Consider the following 16,391-nt stretch of genomic DNA (forward strand, 5'->3'; position numbering starts at 1 on the left):
GACTAAACACCAAGGCACACGGAACGCTGTTCCCTTCCCACCGAAGTGGTACCTATTTATCTACTTGCAATGTCTTGCTTTCAAACTGCTAGGTTGGCAGGAGCTGGAACTAGAGATGGGAGCTCACTCCATCGTGCAGCACCCGGGTCTTGAACTGCTGAACTACTGACCTTCCACAGCCTGCAGTTCAGCATCTTAACCACTTGAGCCACCGCACCATGAAACTTCTACTAAAGAGACAGGGCCAGGACATTCCCCCCCCCCAGGTGTGTTGGCATCCCTAGCTGCAGTAATAAGTTTGATTAAGACCACCCAGAATATCACAATACTTGGTGTGAGCTTTCCACTTCTCCAGAGCTGTTCATGTTAAAAGGCAATCCAAGATTACCTGGATGGGCTGCAATGCAATGAGGGAAAGATAAGATTGGACCCAGAAGTATAGGAAAAGATAATCCTTTCCAAAGGAAAGCCTCTTATTCTTAAAACACTTATCAACCTTTCCTGCTATCTCTTGACCAATCTCATTTTGCTTATGGATTGGCTGCTCAGGGAGAGTCACCCTCTCAATTTTCCCCTCTAGGCGTTGCTTTCACCATTAGCTTTGTTGAACTAACCTCATCAGGGGGAACTTAGCTCCGCAACCCCTGTTATGCAAATACCAGGGCAGGTTTCTCTTTGGGGGTAGATTTGCAAGTCTACAGGAGAGAAACTACCCCTTTGTGGGAGATGAGTTTCTCAAGGGTGTAACGCTTTAGAATAGATCCAGAAGTGTGAGCCCTGTTGCTGCAAAACAGTAAAAAGCTCAGTAGCACCTTTAAGACTAACAAAACTTTATTGTAGCATAAGCTTGTAAGAAACACAGCTGTCCTCTGACCAAGAGAGCTGTGTTTCTTGACAGCTTATGCCACAATAAAGTTTGTTAGTCTCAAAGGTGCTACTGGGTTTTTTTCTGTTCTGTTTAGGAAGGCACTGTTACAGTCCAGCATTTATTTATGAATTCATTTCAGCATCTGTTTATGGATCAGCTTGATTCGAGTCCAATAAGATTTGGGGGTATAAGATTCTCAGGAGTCACAGCTCCCTTCGTCTGGCGCTCTGACTCTCAAGAATCTTGTTGGTCCTGAAGGTGCTACTGGACTCAGAATTAGCTGTTCTACTTTTTGTTGTTGTTCAGTCGCACAGTCGAGTCCGACTCCTCGCGACCCCATGGACCAGATCACGCCAGGCCTTCCGGTCTTCCGCCGTCCTCTGAAGTTTGCTCAACTTCATGTTCGTTGCATCTATGACACTGTCTAACCATCTCATTCTTTGCCGTCCCCGTCTTCTTTGACCTTCAATCTTTCAAGGTCTTCTTTGGCCTTCAACCCCCCTCATGGATCACTGCCTTGTCGTGGCGAAGGGGCTTGCGTGGTTCGATGAGGCTGTGGGCTACGCCGTGGAGGGCCACCCAAGATGGACAGGCCACAGCAGAGAACTCAGACCAAGCGTGATCCCCTGGAGAAGGAAATGGCAACCCATTCCAGTATTTTTGCCAAGAAAACCCCATGGACAGTATCAAAAGCTGTTCTACTACAGACCAACAGAGCTAACCCTCTGAAACTATTTATGGACGGAGAGCTGGCCTGAGCATATTTCATTTCATTTATAGACTCCATCAGTATGTTGACATGTAGGGACTATAAAACACTCCGACTCCTCCCCCAGATTTCACTGCCCCCTCCCAAGATTTCCCCATAGCAAACTGGTTGCCCCCTGTGCAGATAATGTGTGACAAGGCAGCAGTTTTGCCTATGCAGGGGAGATGCAGAGAAATATATGATTTTGTGAATTAACCAGAAAAGGGGAAAGAATAAAAGTAAAATGTGAAGGACTGAAAACGCGGCTGAAAGCCAGATAAAGGGGAGGTGGGGTTGGCAGGAATCAGCCTGCTTTAAGAGTCTCAAAGCTTATAAAATACAATGCATCCAGCCTGGATTGAATTGAGACCCAGGTTTCCTGTCTCACCAGTGCTGATTTCTCCATGCCTACTGCCTCTCTGCATATCACACCTGACCCAATCACACCTGCAACTATCATTTGCCTGTTAATGTCATTCAGCATCTGAAATCACTCCATTTTCCAATGTATAAGACAGATGGACTCACATTCTAGCTGTATCTGAAGAAGTGAGCAGCGACTCACCTTTAAGGTGCCACTGGACTCTTGTCTACCGCTAGACAGACAGACTAATACAGCTATCCTTTTTTTTAATAATAATTTTTATTTTCTTAACATAATATATAAACAGGAATTAAACCAGAACTAAAACAATTTAACAATAACATTAATACAATTAACAATGTTGTTTTATAGGTATATACTGTACAAGCGTTTTTCTAATATAATCTTTTTTTTTACGAAATCAAATCTATAATAATACAATTTATTACATTGACCACTCGTTCTGAATAAAAGAATAATACTGAGATTTCTGACTAGGTTTAATCTGTTCGAGAATATTTTCTAAATTTTCCAGTATTGGGTGCCATCGACCATAAAAAGCCTGCGATCTTGTTTCATCTTCAGCACTGGTAAGTCTGTCAGAGATCTTATCCATAAGGATAGGTTGCCACACCTTTGAATACCATGACTTAATATTTAGTAAACTGTTATTTTTCCAACTTTGTGCAATAGTTACGGCTATCCTTCTTGATCTATCTTATACAATCCTGAAAGGGAAAATTGTGTGTGTGTGTGTGTGTCTTTGTGAATAGATAACCAGATCAGCAAGGTGAAGTGTTATTTATTTCGCATATTTTTATTCTGCCCTTCTTCCAAATAGATCAGGGCAAAGGTACATCATTTTCCTTTCCTCAGTTTTACCTTCACAACAATAAGCCTTTGAGGTCGGCTAGACTGGGAAAGAGTGACCGGCCCAAGGACACCCATTGAGCTTCTGCAGCAGAGTGGGGATTTGAGCCTAGGTGAAGTGGGGTCTGACTCACAAAAGCTTATGATGGGGTAAATTTCATCAGTCTTCAGGGTGCCACCGGATCCCAGGTTTAGCTTTGCCTGGAACGATAACCACTGCTTAGCACCGTCTCATTCTGCCAGTTGAATGGGGGCTTCTCTTGATTTATCTGTTACATTCTTTAAAGATCCATTTTCCAGTTTGTTTTCATACGCATGGATTGTACCTTTTTTGTTTTTCCAGGGCATAATAAAAGCAGAGATGGAGACGACTAACGAGACCAGGGTGACCGAGTTTGAATTAGTTGGATTCCAGGATCTACAGCATTTTCACACGCTCCTCTTTGCCTCCTTACTTCTCACTTATTCACTCATTCTCCTGGGCAACACGGTCATCCTGTCCCTCATTCAGACCAGTCCCCGCTTCCATGTCCCCATGTACCACTTTATTGCCGTGCTGGCTACCCTCGAGATGTGCTATACCACCGTCACCATCCCTAAGATGTTGGTGGATCTGCTGCAGAGGAAGAACCACATCTCTTTTGGGGGTTGCCTGGTGCAAATCTATTTCTTCCATGCCCTGGGCATCACAGAAGCCTGCTTGCTCACCGTGATGGCGTATGACCGCTACTTAGCCATCTGCACCCCATTGACCTATCCGTCCACCATGACAACCAAGCTCTGCTTGCGGCTAGTGGCCGGGTGCTGCATTTGTGGCTTTGCATGCCCTTTGCCTGAAATCATCCTGATTTCCAAACTCCCGTTCTGTGGGCCGAGTCGCATCAAGCATATCTTCTGCGATTTCCCTCCATTGTTTCATCTCCCTTGCGCTGACGTGTCCCGTATCGTCATGACAGACTTCATCATCCATTCCTCGGTCATCCTTGGTCCCGTCTTCCTGATCGTCCTCTCTTACGTCAAGATATTGACCGTCGTAGCCAAAATCCAGAGCCCTGAAGGCCGCCAGAAGGCCTTTTCTACCTGTGCTTCACATCTCATTGTGGTTTTTGCCTTTTTCGGGACAACGGGGTTTATGTATGTCCGACTGACTCAATCCAGCTCCCTACAGTATGAGAGAGTCATTGCAGTGATCTATGCTGTCCTCACTCCTCTCTTCAACCCAGTTGTCTATAGCTTGAGAAACAAAGAGATTCAGGAAGAGATCAGAAAAATCACTAAGTGTCCCGGTCTGTCATTCAGGACAGTCATGCGGCTCAGATAGAATAAAATGCATGAGAAGATCCACATGGTCCATCATGTGCTATTTAGGGCATTTTCAGTTCATTGGGATGGGTGAGAGAGAATCCTGTATTTTTTTTAAAAAAAAGATCAAATAGCAGTTATGTGAATGGACCTAGAGTCAGTCTTTGTGATGTCATAGCCTCAACTGACTAGGCTTGCCAGCTCTGGGTTGGAAAATACCTGAGGACTTTGGGGATGGATCCAGGAGAGGGTGGGGTTTGGGGAGGGGAGGGGAGGGCCCACAGCATGCTACAATGCCATAGAGTCCGCCCTTCAAAGCAGCCATTTTCTCCAGGGGAGCTGACCTCTGTCAGCTGGAGATCAGTTGTAAAAGCAGGAGATCTCCAGGACCCAGCTGGAGGCTGGCAACCCTACAATTGATTCACAAACAATAGTTCAAAGAACTTTAAAGACAAAATAGGTAATGTGCTACCTTTGGGAAAGGGCAGGCCAAGAGAGACAAACACTTTTGAGTTATGCAGAATGCTCCAGACGTGCTTCAAAGGTAACAGGTTGGTACAGTGAAAGACACTGGGTTGAATCCGCGGGCTGGATCTGCTGGCAAAATAGTGAAGAGGGTCCCCACTGAACTGGCTGCACCTGGGGACTGTGGAACCTGCTGTATTGGGGCCCATTGTGTTTAAAATAATCCCTTCCCCCACCCTGTATTTCCATTTAGTAAAAACAGTCTTGCTTTTTCTCTGAGGTGAACTCCCATCGGTGAATTACAGTCTTTGCAATAACCATGTCCCCCGTGGAAGGCTGTTGGGAAAGGCTTTATTTCCCCCTCTTTGATGAAAAAGCTCGATTCAAATGGTTTTTTCTTTTTCTTTTGAGGAAGATGTCCTATCTCAGTCCCAGTTGCCAAGTGCCGTTATACATAAAAGGGTGAGAGTCTGAGATAGGACAGCTCACCCAGGGCCGGCCCCAGCTTATTTTGCACCCTACGCGAGGATCCCTTCTGGCACCCCATACGCCCACCATGGCTTGGACCCATTAATTGGATCTGTACCCCAGACCTCCCGTTCCCCTGGCACCCATGCTCTTAACACTCACTTTTGCTTTTGTAACTTTGCCTGCTTTGCACATCTGGCTTCCACCAAGGAAGACTCTGCAAAAAAAGGCACTCGTCACAAACAATCTCTGCTTCTCACTTGCCTTGACAGTTCCTTCCTGGGGTTGCCATAAGTCAGTTGCAACTTGAGTGTCCTTGTGTAATAGCCCCCCTACTTAGATTCTTCTTTGACTCAGCTGAGTGACCCTTCTGTGCCCAGAGGGCTAAGTTCTTTGGTGGAATTGGTGTTTGTATCATCAGAAAGATCATAACATGTTTAAAACTCAGTAGTGTTTGCAGCTGAACCAGGACAGCAGGAGGAGGGGGGTGCGTCAGTTTGGTGCCCCTAAGGGCCGGCGCTCTCTAGGCGAGTGCCTAGTTCGCCTAGTGAGTGAGCCAGCCCTGAGCTCACCGTGAGGCCTAATACAGTTTTTGGAGTATGCCCGCTAACTTCTTTACTCTGTGTTCGGATTCCCTTAAATGAGAAGCTTCGAGAGGGTGGAAGGCTGCTGGCTTCTACCTTTTGCTTCCGTGGTTGAAAGCAGTGTTCCCTCTAAGTTGAGTTAGTGTGAGCTAGCTCTCAGGTTTTTAGCCTCCAGCTCACACATTTTTGTCTTAGCGCAGGAAGGATGGCTCCAGAGCAGACTAATTTATGCAATAGCCAAATAGCTCGCTCATAACTGTAATGCCAGTAGCTCACATAGTAGAAGTTTTGCTCACAAGACTCCACAGCTTAGAGGCAGCATTGGTTGAAAGGTATTATTGGCAGCCAGGAAAGTCAGAGAACCTCTCTATGTACCCCATCAGCAGAAAATGTTGAGAGGTGCTGGCGCTTACCCCTGCTCTGAAGCCACATCTCCTGAAAGTGAAACCTCCTCGTTAATCCCAGGTACGTGGGGATGAGTTGTAGTAGCTTGATCATGTTGGGAAAGGCACTCTGTACGTGTTCAGATGACCTCCATTTTATTTCACACGTTCTCGGTCAGAATACTGGCATTCTTGGTGGCCGAGCTCTGATAAACGCCTAACGTCAGCGAAGGGTTGCACCTAATTCATTGTCATCCTTTGCAGATCTGGAACCCACGTTGTCTATCCAGCCATGCAATATGGAACCCATTTCTAAATTTTGTGTCATATAGATTCTGATGGTGCCATAATTAGCACCAGTGGCAGTATAGGTCCTGATGTGACTTTGCAGTGAACCCTGACCCAGTTGCTGCAGGCCTGTGAATTAGATTGAGCTTTGTTGTTGTTGTTCAGTCGCACAGTCGAGTCCGACTCTTCGCGACCCCATGGACTAGATCACGCCAGGCCCTCCTGTCTTCCGCCGTCCTCTGAAGTTTGCTCAATATCATGTTCGTTGCATCTATGACACTGTCTAACCATCTCATCCTTTGCCGTCCCCGTCTTCTTTTACCTTCAATCTTTCCCAGCATCAGGGTCTTCTCCAGTGAGTGCTCCCTTCTCATTTGGTGGCCAAATTGAGCTACCACAGTGGTAAAAAAAATAGGATAATGCATGGGGTTGCCAACTCCAGGTTGGGAAATACCTGGAGAGTTTGGGGGTAGAGCTTGGGGACGGGAGAGACCTCAACAGGCTGTAATGCCATAGGGTCCACTCACCAAAGCAGCCATTTTCTCCATTTTCTCCTTGGTCATCTGGAATTCAATTGTAATAGTGGGAGATCTCCAGCCACCTGGAAGTTGGCAACCCTCCTATGAAAAGGAGAGGAAAATCTATGAATGCTCTCTTTCCTGGGTCTTTGGGGGGTCGTCATGCACAACTGGGTCACTCCAGTCCAAGATGGATTGCAAATCTAAGGTTGCCAGCTGGCCAGGAAAAAAAGAATGTTGTGTCCCTTCAACAGAAGATTAATGAGTGGAACTGAGCAGCTGAAACTTTTCAGGGCATGGAGCTTCATCAGATCACCTCATCATCGTGCGTGTGTGTGTGTGTGTGTGTGTGTGTGTGTGTGTGTGTGTATGCAAAGTGATATCAAATTGCAGTCACTTATGGTGACTCCCATCGGGTCTTCAAGGCAAGAGACTAACAAAGGTGGTTTGTCATTGCTTTCCTCAGCATAGCAACCGTGGAATGCCTTCATGGTCTCCCATCGAAGTACAAACCAGGGCCAACCCTGCGTAGCTTCCAAGAACTGGCGAGATTGGGCTATCCTGGCTACCTAACTTTTGCTGTAGATCATTCGGATATTAATGGCGCAGGTAGAGGAACCAGTTTAAAAGCGGGGAGCCCTCAGGGACCTCTGTTATTGTTGCTTTGGCAAAGAAGAAAAGATGGAGTGTGAGGAGAGAGGAATATGTGAAGGAAAAAACATCTGAATGGATGAGGTAGAAGGGAGAACAGACATCACAAAACTAGAAATGAGGCCTGTGTTTGGGGTTACAGCTCTGATGGCTCAGGAGTAAATACCTCACATGTAGAGTGATCACGCACATATAAGTAAAGCTGCCAACTGGCCAGGAAAAAGTGTCCTGTCCACTGACAGTGTCCACAGGCAGTTTTCCTAGCCTGAAGGCAAGTTTAACATTGGCAGCCCTATCTGTCAGAGTTGAGTTGCTTAACTCTCTAGTAACTGACTTTTGTTAGGCTTTAAGGTGCTACTGGACTCTTGCTCTGTATTACTGCTACAGACAGACTAACATGGCTACCCATCTTGAAATTTCAACTGAATTGTTTCTGCAGGAACTATTTGCATTCAGGATGGGTTCCTTGGATTTTGCCACTCATGGGGGGGGGGGTCATCCTTCCTTTGTCCCCGTCTTGCATCTGATTAATCAAGTTTCTGCTTAAGCAAGCACACCTCCCAAGGAATGTGCTGGTTTTTTGGGGAGTAGGGGGATATAAACAATTCACTCTGCCCTCTAGGTTTCCCCCTTAGGGTTGCAAACTTTGAAAGGGGTCACTTTAATATCAAAAGTTTTTGCTGCCCATTTCCACATATTAAAGCCCCTATTGAAGAAGAAGAAGAGATTGGATTCCTGCCCCGCCCTTCACAACCCGAAGGAGTCTCAGAGTGGCTTACTATCTCCTTTCCCTTCCCCTCCCCACAACAGACACCCTGTGAGGTAGGTGGGGCTGAGAGAGCTCTTTTGAGAACTGCTCTTTCCAGAACAGCTCTGAGAGAACTTTTGACTGACCCAAGGTCACACCAGCAGCTGCATGTGGAGGAGTGGGGAATCAAACCCGGTTCTCCCAGATTAGAGTCTGCACTCCTAACTACTACACTAAACTGTTGACAGCATGAATTATCATCTCCAGTAGCACACAGAGATCCATACAAACCACCAGTGAGAGACAGTGTAGTGCAGTGGTTAAAGGCAGCAGACTCTAACCTGGAGAACCCGGTTTGATTCCCTACTCCTCCACATGCAGCTGCTGGGTGACCTTGAGTCAGCCACAGTTCCCTCAGATCTGCTCTCAGCCCCACCTACCTCACAGGGTGTCAGTTGTGAGGAGGGGAAGGGAAGGAGATTATAAGCCGCTATGAGACTCCGAATGAAAGTGGGGTATAAATCCAATCTCTTCTACATCTTCTGGTGGACCTCCTGGTGGCACCTGAGTTTTGGCCACTGTGTGACACAGAGTGCTGGACTGGATGTGCTGGACTGGATGGGCCTTTGGCCTGATCCACCATGGCTTCTCTTACTGTTCATATGTTCTTATTGTGTGGGAGGAGTTGTGGAGCTGTGCCCAAGGGTCCTTGGCTCCTGGGTGGCTCCCTTACTAGCAGTTCCATCAGCAGCAGTTAGCAGGTCCTTGATAAATATTGCAGTGTAGTAGTTCATGTATTAGAATATGAGTGGGGAAACCCAGCTTCAGATCCTTATTTAGCCCAGAAGCTCACTAGCTGACCTCGAGCCGATAATTCAGGCTAACCTACCTTACAGGGTTGTTGTGGGGATAACATGAAAGGGGGGGGAGAATCGGTTGGTCCTGAATTCTGTGGAGCAATGGGAACATAAAAATATGGCAAGGGGAGGATTAATGCAGATTTCTATATATCAAAGATCTGTTAAGAGCACAGGAGCAGGCTGTTCCTGGAGTGTTGGCAACCCCCTAAATCCCACCGAAGTGGATGTGATGGGAGAGTTTGTGGGACTAGAGCCATGTCACAGAGTGTGTGAATGAGAAAGCAGATGGAAGGGGGGAGATGTATGCGTTTGATGCCCTCTAGATCTCTTTACCACAGGTCTTCACACTTACCCGCACATGTCTTCATGAGAGGATCTTTATGTGAAAACACCACTCAAAACAGCAGGTTCACACTTGATGGGGGGGAGAAACCTAGCTAGGGTTGCCAGCTTTTAATCTGGTCCTTGTAGCTGTCCCTTTAACATCAGTGTGCTCTGTGAGCAATCGTCAGATAATGTGATGGCGCTCCAGGCCCCGGAAAGCTCCAACTGCCCACTTCCTTGGGATGCCAACCTCCAGGAAGGTACAAGAACAAAATTACACCCTCGCGAGTACTAATCACTCACGGTCAGATTACACTCAGATGCTGCTTAAAGGCTTGTGTCTCAAATACAATGAATGAGGAAATCAGACATTGAAATGTGAATCCTTTAGTATGATCCGCAGTAATTGTCCTGGAATTACTGATCTCCAGACTACAGAGATCAGTTCCCCTGGAGGAAATGGCAGCTTTGGAAGCTGGACTCGATGACATCACATCATCGCTGAGTTTCCACACTCCCCAAACACTGCTGGCCCCAGGCACTCCCCCCCCCCCAAATCTCCAGGAATTTCCCAAGCCAGAATTGGCAGCCTTACTTGTCTGTGCACGTTACCGATAAAGAGAAAGGAGGGCACAGAAAAGGGTTACAAAATTGTTGGGTGTTACAAGTCAAAACACTTCAGTATTTACAGGGTTGATTATGTTTGTTAAGTCACATGTTTGTTTGTAACCAATCTGTTTAGACAACAGAATGCCCGGGAACTTTGGAGCTGATTTGCTAGTCCGATTGGAAACCAAGGTGTCAAGTATTTAGCATATTGGCTTCTCCTCCCGGTCTTTGTTCTGACTGAGAAGGAGACGCCATTCGGCTCTTCCCGTTTTACCTTTTAGCTGCAAGGATGTAGGCATATTAGCTCTTTGTTATTTTATATCCTGTGTACCTTTTTCCCATGTTAGGTTTATAGTAAACTTTTATATTTTAATACACACCATGGACTCAGTCTCTTAATACTCTGCTGACTTACTAAAAAGGAATCCCAACAAAAATGCTGCCCCAAAGTAGTGTGCTTCTTGCTCTAGGAGCTTTATCGGCAAGAACTTATTTCAGTAGATAATGCAAAGGAACTGTGAAAAGGATGGAGCCTGTGAATGGCAGTAATTCACAAGATATTTTTTTTAAAACCATGTTGAAAGCAAGAGAGACTCAGCTTTATGTTATCCAATCAGCTGAAGTCTGCAAAATTCAATCACTAGGAGTTCAGAAACCTATGAATGGAGAATGCAAAATTCAGTCACTAGGAGTTCAGGAACCTATGAATGGAGAATGCAAAATTCAGTCACTAGGAGTTCAGGAACCTATGAATGGGAAAACCCCAGACTCACCCTATGTATGCAAAGTGGTCAGAGTTTAAAACTGATTGATTTAGTGGGCACCAGCAGCTGCATCTCCTGGCCTCTAATCTATTTACAACTGTATTTTCCCAAAAGATGACCTTGAAGGTAAGATCCTGAATGCAAGACAATGACCCTAATAAAGGCTATACACAAAAGAGTTGGGTTTATCTACTTACCATGCCTAGCCTTCACTGTTCCCTGAGGCCATTTGCTTTAGATGGGGGGGGGGGTTGTCAGCAGAGAAGGAGAGACATCAATCTGATTTAATGTGGCTATTAAACAGGATTAGGCCTTGACTCCAGGACTATGACCAATACTCCCTCTAAACTGTAGAGTCTTGTGAGCAAAAATTCTACTTTGTGAGCTACTGGCATTAAGGTTGTGAGCGAGCAATTTGGTTACTGCATAAATTAGTTTGCACTGGAGCCATCCTTCTTGAGCTAGGACAAAAATGTGTGAGCCAGAGGCTAAAAAACTGTGAGCTAGCTCACACTAATACAGCTTAGAGGGAACACTGACTATGACTACTCTAGTCTAGAAAACATGAAGGGAAAATGGGATTCACTTGGCTCTATAAGGTGGGAAGTCTCATTACATCAGCAGATGTGTGTTACCCAACTCTGATCGCTGGGAACAGGAATGCAGAGAAGGGTGGTAGAATCTTCTACTGGGCAGAACCATGGGGTCTCTCCTGCAATCGCAAAAGACCAGCTTGGGGGGAGAATTGGCAAGAAGAAGATTGACAACCCTGATATTTTTGAACTGTGTGACCAAATCTAGCAACTGCAGGCTGGGGGTGGGGTGGGGTTATGTATTAATATATATTTTTATGCATTCATAAAAGCAAGATTGCACAGTTCACTCGAAACCTTGTTTGTTTGTTTTTAAAATGAAATCTGAGAATTCAAGTACCTGCTTTCCTTAATTGTGTGCTCTGGACACAAAGAATAGGAAGAAATTTCTGGAGCTCTGATATATATATTTTAAGACTTCCCTGTTGTACATTCTCCCCCTCACACACACACACACACAGACACACAACCTATGCTGTTTCTGCTTCGGGTCTGAGGAGATAAGGCGGGGTAGAAATATTCTGAATGAATTAATATGTGCTAAGGATTCTCAGATTATTTTGGAACTGTTGTGTTTGTTTGCATTATTTATTTAGACATTTTTGCCCCAGTTTCCCCCCGATGGAGAACCAAAGCGGCTTACAACATCATTCTCCTATCTCCCACCGCTCCTACAGGAGGTGGGGGTGGGTGGGCTGGCAACCCTTTATCCTCCATTTTGTCGACATGATGATGGCAACAAGATCCCCGTGAGGTTGGTTAGGTTGAGAGAGAGACAGTAGATGGCTCAAAGTCACCCAATGAGTTAGGGTTACCAACTCCTGGTTAGGAAATATCTGGAGCTTTGGGGGTGGGGCCTAGGGAGAGTAGGGTTTGGGGAGGGGACGGACCTCAGCGGGGTATAATGCCATAGAGTTCACCCTCCAAAGCAGCCTCTCTTTATTTGCAGGGGAACTGATCTCTGTCGTCTGGAGATCAGTTGTAATTCAGGGAGCTCTCCAGGCCCCACCTGGAGGCTGGCAAGCCTAGTTAGGCAGATTGGGGATTTGAACCTGGGTCTCTCAGATCCTAGTGTGTCATACTAACCATTGTACCATCTCAGGGACACGGTCAAAGTCTCATAGGCAATTGAAACCCGTGTCTGCTCATTTGCCAGAGTCCCGTCTTGTTTCATCTGGAGAAGTAGAACCCACCAATTCCACGTCAGTCACTGAATTTGAGCTGGTCGGTTTCCCGGTGTAACAGGCCGGATTAACCCCCCGGCCAGAGTAACCCCGGGGTTATTCTGGCCTAGCCTAGAATAACCCCGGAGGGGTTATTGAGGGGTTATTCTGGCCTAGCCTAGAGTAACCCCGGGTTAATCTGGCCGGCTGTAACAGGCCAGATTCACCCCCCCCCGGCCAGAGTAACCCCGGGCCTAGCCCAGAGTAACCCCTGCCAGGCCGGGCCAGAGTAACCCCGGGGGTTAGTCCAGACGGGGGGTTACTCTGGGCTAGCCTATACTAACCCCCACCTGGCCAGAGTGGTAAGTTAAATGTCAGCTGAATCCAATCTCTTCTTCTTTTTAACTTATTTTTTTTTTAACTTCTTTTTAACTGCACAACACAACAACCTGTAACCCCGGGCTTAGTTGAGTGGTAACTTAGATGTCAGTGTAACCAGCACAGTGTCAGCTTCTGAGGGTTTCAGGTCCATGAGAAACTTGTCAGGCAATCTGAGATTCCTCTTGGTAGTGAAGAACAGGGTATGAATCCAATCTCATTAGTCAACAGACCCAAATATCAACAGTACTACGACTGACATTTCTTTGGAGAGCCAAATTTTTTAAACTTAAACTATATAGGTAGGTACTTTGTTATTAACTTAATAATGGGACTCCTAGCAGTTCGAAAGCAAGAAATTACAAGTAGATAAATAGGGACCACTTTGGTGGGAAGGTAACAGCGTTCCGTGCGCCTTGGTGTTTAGTCATGCCGGCCACATGACCACGGAAACGTCTTCCGACAGCGCTCTTTGGCTTTGAAACGGAGATGAGCACCGCAACCCTAGAGTCGGATTCGACTGGCTTTCGAGCAAGGGAAACTTTTACCTTTAAGGCGGCCTTTGCTGAAAACGTCCTCGATCTGATTGAGGTACGTTCACTGAAGTCGACCCCTTCCAACTCTCCCTTCCCTCTTTTTTTTTAAAAAAGGTTGCCCACAGCTTTAGATTAGAAAGAAAGAAAGAAAGACGGGAAGAGCATAGAGGGAGGGAGGGCAGTGAGACAGAAAGAGGGAAGAAAAAAGCAAAGCGGGAAAGCTGATTGACTTCAGTCTTAGAACTCTGCACACATAGAATTTTATTACTTCAACCAGGAAAAAAACCAACAGTAAAAACATTAGACTTGATGTTCACTTAACTTAGCTGTCCATAATGTAATATAAGTCATAACATCCTGAAACTTCTACTTTGATGGCTACCAAGTACCCACAGAGATATAATTATTCAAAGCTAAACACTAATGACAACATCAAAATGATCATGCTTGTTTCCAAGATAAAGTGCATGCTCTGTTGTTGACTGCAGATTGAAGCTTGCGGGATAGGTCAACCATTCCATGGAGTGACCAGCTTTTGTGTGGATGAGGATGTCGCAACTCAGCAGATTCGCTGTGGCCATGATCTCTGCATCAGTTGCCCAGACTCCATCATGAGAGATGCCAGAAGTGCTCACATATTCACTCACATTCCGGTTCAAGTAGTCCTGTAGTTTCTCTGTCAAGTCAGTGTTCATGTGGTGGATGACTTTATTTCTAAGAAGGGAGTGGTTGTCCTCTGATCCTGTCAGGATGTAGCTGATGGCCCGGAAGTAGCAGTTCCCATCACCTTTGGTTTTATACATACGCCGTGGATGCCCAAGCTCCCTTGTGCGTCCACAGTACACAACCTTTACAAATGAAAGGCCAAGAGTGGTGCTAAGATACTTTCTTACAGAACTTGGTAGTGGGTTGAAAGTCTTCATCTGCTGGCATCTCTGTGAGATGTTGATGTCATCATTGTCTGGTCCCTCACATGGTCTTTTGAGTGTCTTCTGCTTCAGGCTGTCATTTGCAGAGTCACTAGGATAATCATCATGGGACTTGGCTGCCTTCCTTGGCCTGAGTCCTGTGAGTCTCTGGGTCAGGTTATAAGTGGGGTGCCCTCGGTATTGGGGCTTCCCAAGAGTAAAAGGCAGCGCCTCTGGCAACAGAAGGTGGTTCTCTCTGGTTATTGGGGAAGTATCTCTCTCAGTAGGAAAAGACAGCAGCCCCAGAAAGCAGGCCTGGGGGGTTAATCTGGCCTGGGGGGTTATTCTAGCCTAGGCCAGAGTAACCCCGGGGTTTCTCTGGCCGGGGAGTGAATGGGAGGGTTACTCTGGCCGGGGGGTTAATCTGGCCTGTTACACCGGACCTGCAGAATTTTCACAGGCCCATCTTTGTCATCTTGCTGGTGATTTACCTGCTTATCCTCAGCGGAAACAGCATCATCTTCACCCTCATCTATGCCCACCCCCACCTTCATATCCCCATGTACTATTTTGTCGCCATATTGGCTGTCCTGGAGGTCTTCTACACCACTGTCACCATGCCCAAGATGCTGGCCGACCTTCAGAAAAGCACTCCATCCATCTCTCTCCATGGCTGCCTGCTGCAAATCTATTTCTTCCACTCGCTGGGGATCACAGAGGCTTGTTTGCTCACAGTCATGGCTTATGACCGGTACTTAGCCATCTGCACCCTGTTAAAATATTCCACCACGATGACCACCAAGCTTTGTTTCCAGCTAGTGCTGGGATGCTGCGCGTGTGGCTTCACTTGTCCTTTGCCGGAAGTCATCCTGACTTCCCAGCTGCCGTTCTGCGGCCCCAGTCGCATCAAGCACATGTTCTGTGATTTCCCTCCACTGAGGTACCACTTCAGTGGGAAGGTAACAACGTTCTGTGTGCCTTGGTGTTTAGTCATGCCGGCCACATGACCATGGAAACGTCTTCGGACAGCGCTGGCTCTTCGGCTTCGAAACAGAGATGAGCACCGCAACCCTTGAGTCGGATTCGACTGGCTTTCCAGAAAGGGAACCTGTACCTTTACCTTTATTTATCACCTCACCATGAATGACTTGGCTCAGGCAGCTAATGACCACTGAGGCAAGTACTAAATCTGCATACCAGGGATCCAAGGCTATGCAATGAAAACAGATATCCCAAGGCAAGGGGGAACCAGGTCGAGTGCTGATAAAATGTGGAGTGAATGCCAGATGCCGGATGGACCTTGGTTCCCTACCCCACCACACCACCAGAGGGCTTCTGGAGGTTTTTAAAATTGTTAATTGACATATTGATGGAGCCGTGTATCGAAGTCAATTACTAATTTTTTTAAAATACCTCTAAACAAGCCCCCCCCTCCCCGTGTGGCATGGGGGGAAAATGATTACTGCAGGGCACAGCATCAGGAAAAACAAAGGGAAATCCACTCTGTGGAAGACCCGGCAGCAGCTGCAGTAACAGGGAAACCACAGAAAAGCATTTCTGGGGGGGAAAGACTGCCGTCTGGTGGATATGTTTTGTACCTCATGTGGACACACACAGCCTTGTACTAAAAGGCTCAAAGAACATAATACCAAAAATAGCATTTTAAAAATCCCCCCGATGATTTTATTTATTTACTTTTTTATATCCTGCCTTTCTTCCGAACGGGGACCCAAAGCAGCTTACATTGTTTTCCTCAGCTCCACTGTATTTTCACATCAACATTCGCCCTGTGAGGTAGATTTAGGCTGGGTATGTGTGATTGATCCAAGGTCACCCATCAAGATTCCTCCACAGAGCAGGGATTTCGACCTGGAGTTACCCAGATCCTAGTCTGACACTTTAACCACTGCACCACTTGTCATGAAGGATTTTCAACTACACACACACCCACACCACACAACATCTCCCAGTCAGGTCCGAGATTATAAATGAATCTGAG

General features: G+C 46.4%; 2 protein-coding genes across 2 annotated transcripts; both read left to right on the forward strand.

The window, feature by feature from the left end:
- The first annotated feature begins 3,211 nt into the window (after window positions 1-3,211).
- On the forward strand, window positions 3,212-4,171 carry LOC107122664 (olfactory receptor 6N1-like). Its single transcript, XM_015425788.1, has one exon. It carries the CDS (start codon window positions 3,212-3,214, stop codon window positions 4,169-4,171), a length of 960 nt encoding a protein of 319 aa, XP_015281274.1.
- A 6,757-nt stretch (window positions 4,172-10,928) lies between these two features.
- LOC107122665 (olfactory receptor 6K2-like) lies at window positions 10,929-16,196 on the forward strand. Its single transcript, XM_015425789.1, has 3 exons — window positions 10,929-10,940; window positions 14,842-15,351; window positions 16,191-16,196. The coding sequence occupies exons 1-3, from the start codon at window positions 10,929-10,931 to the stop codon at window positions 16,194-16,196; spliced, it is 528 nt and encodes a 175-aa protein (XP_015281275.1).
- Window positions 16,197-16,391: the final 195 nt, after the last annotated feature.

This window comes from Gekko japonicus, unplaced genomic scaffold, assembly GCF_001447785.1.
Source record: "Gekko japonicus isolate JY-2015 unplaced genomic scaffold, Gekko_japonicus_V1.1 scaffold1967, whole genome shotgun sequence".
Classification (NCBI taxonomy): Eukaryota; Metazoa; Chordata; class Lepidosauria; order Squamata; family Gekkonidae; genus Gekko; species Gekko japonicus.

Coding starts and splice junctions, on each gene's coding strand:
- LOC107122664 (XM_015425788.1), top strand. CDS start 3,212: ATGGAGACGACTAACGAGACCAGGGTGACCGAGTTTGAATTAGTTGGA.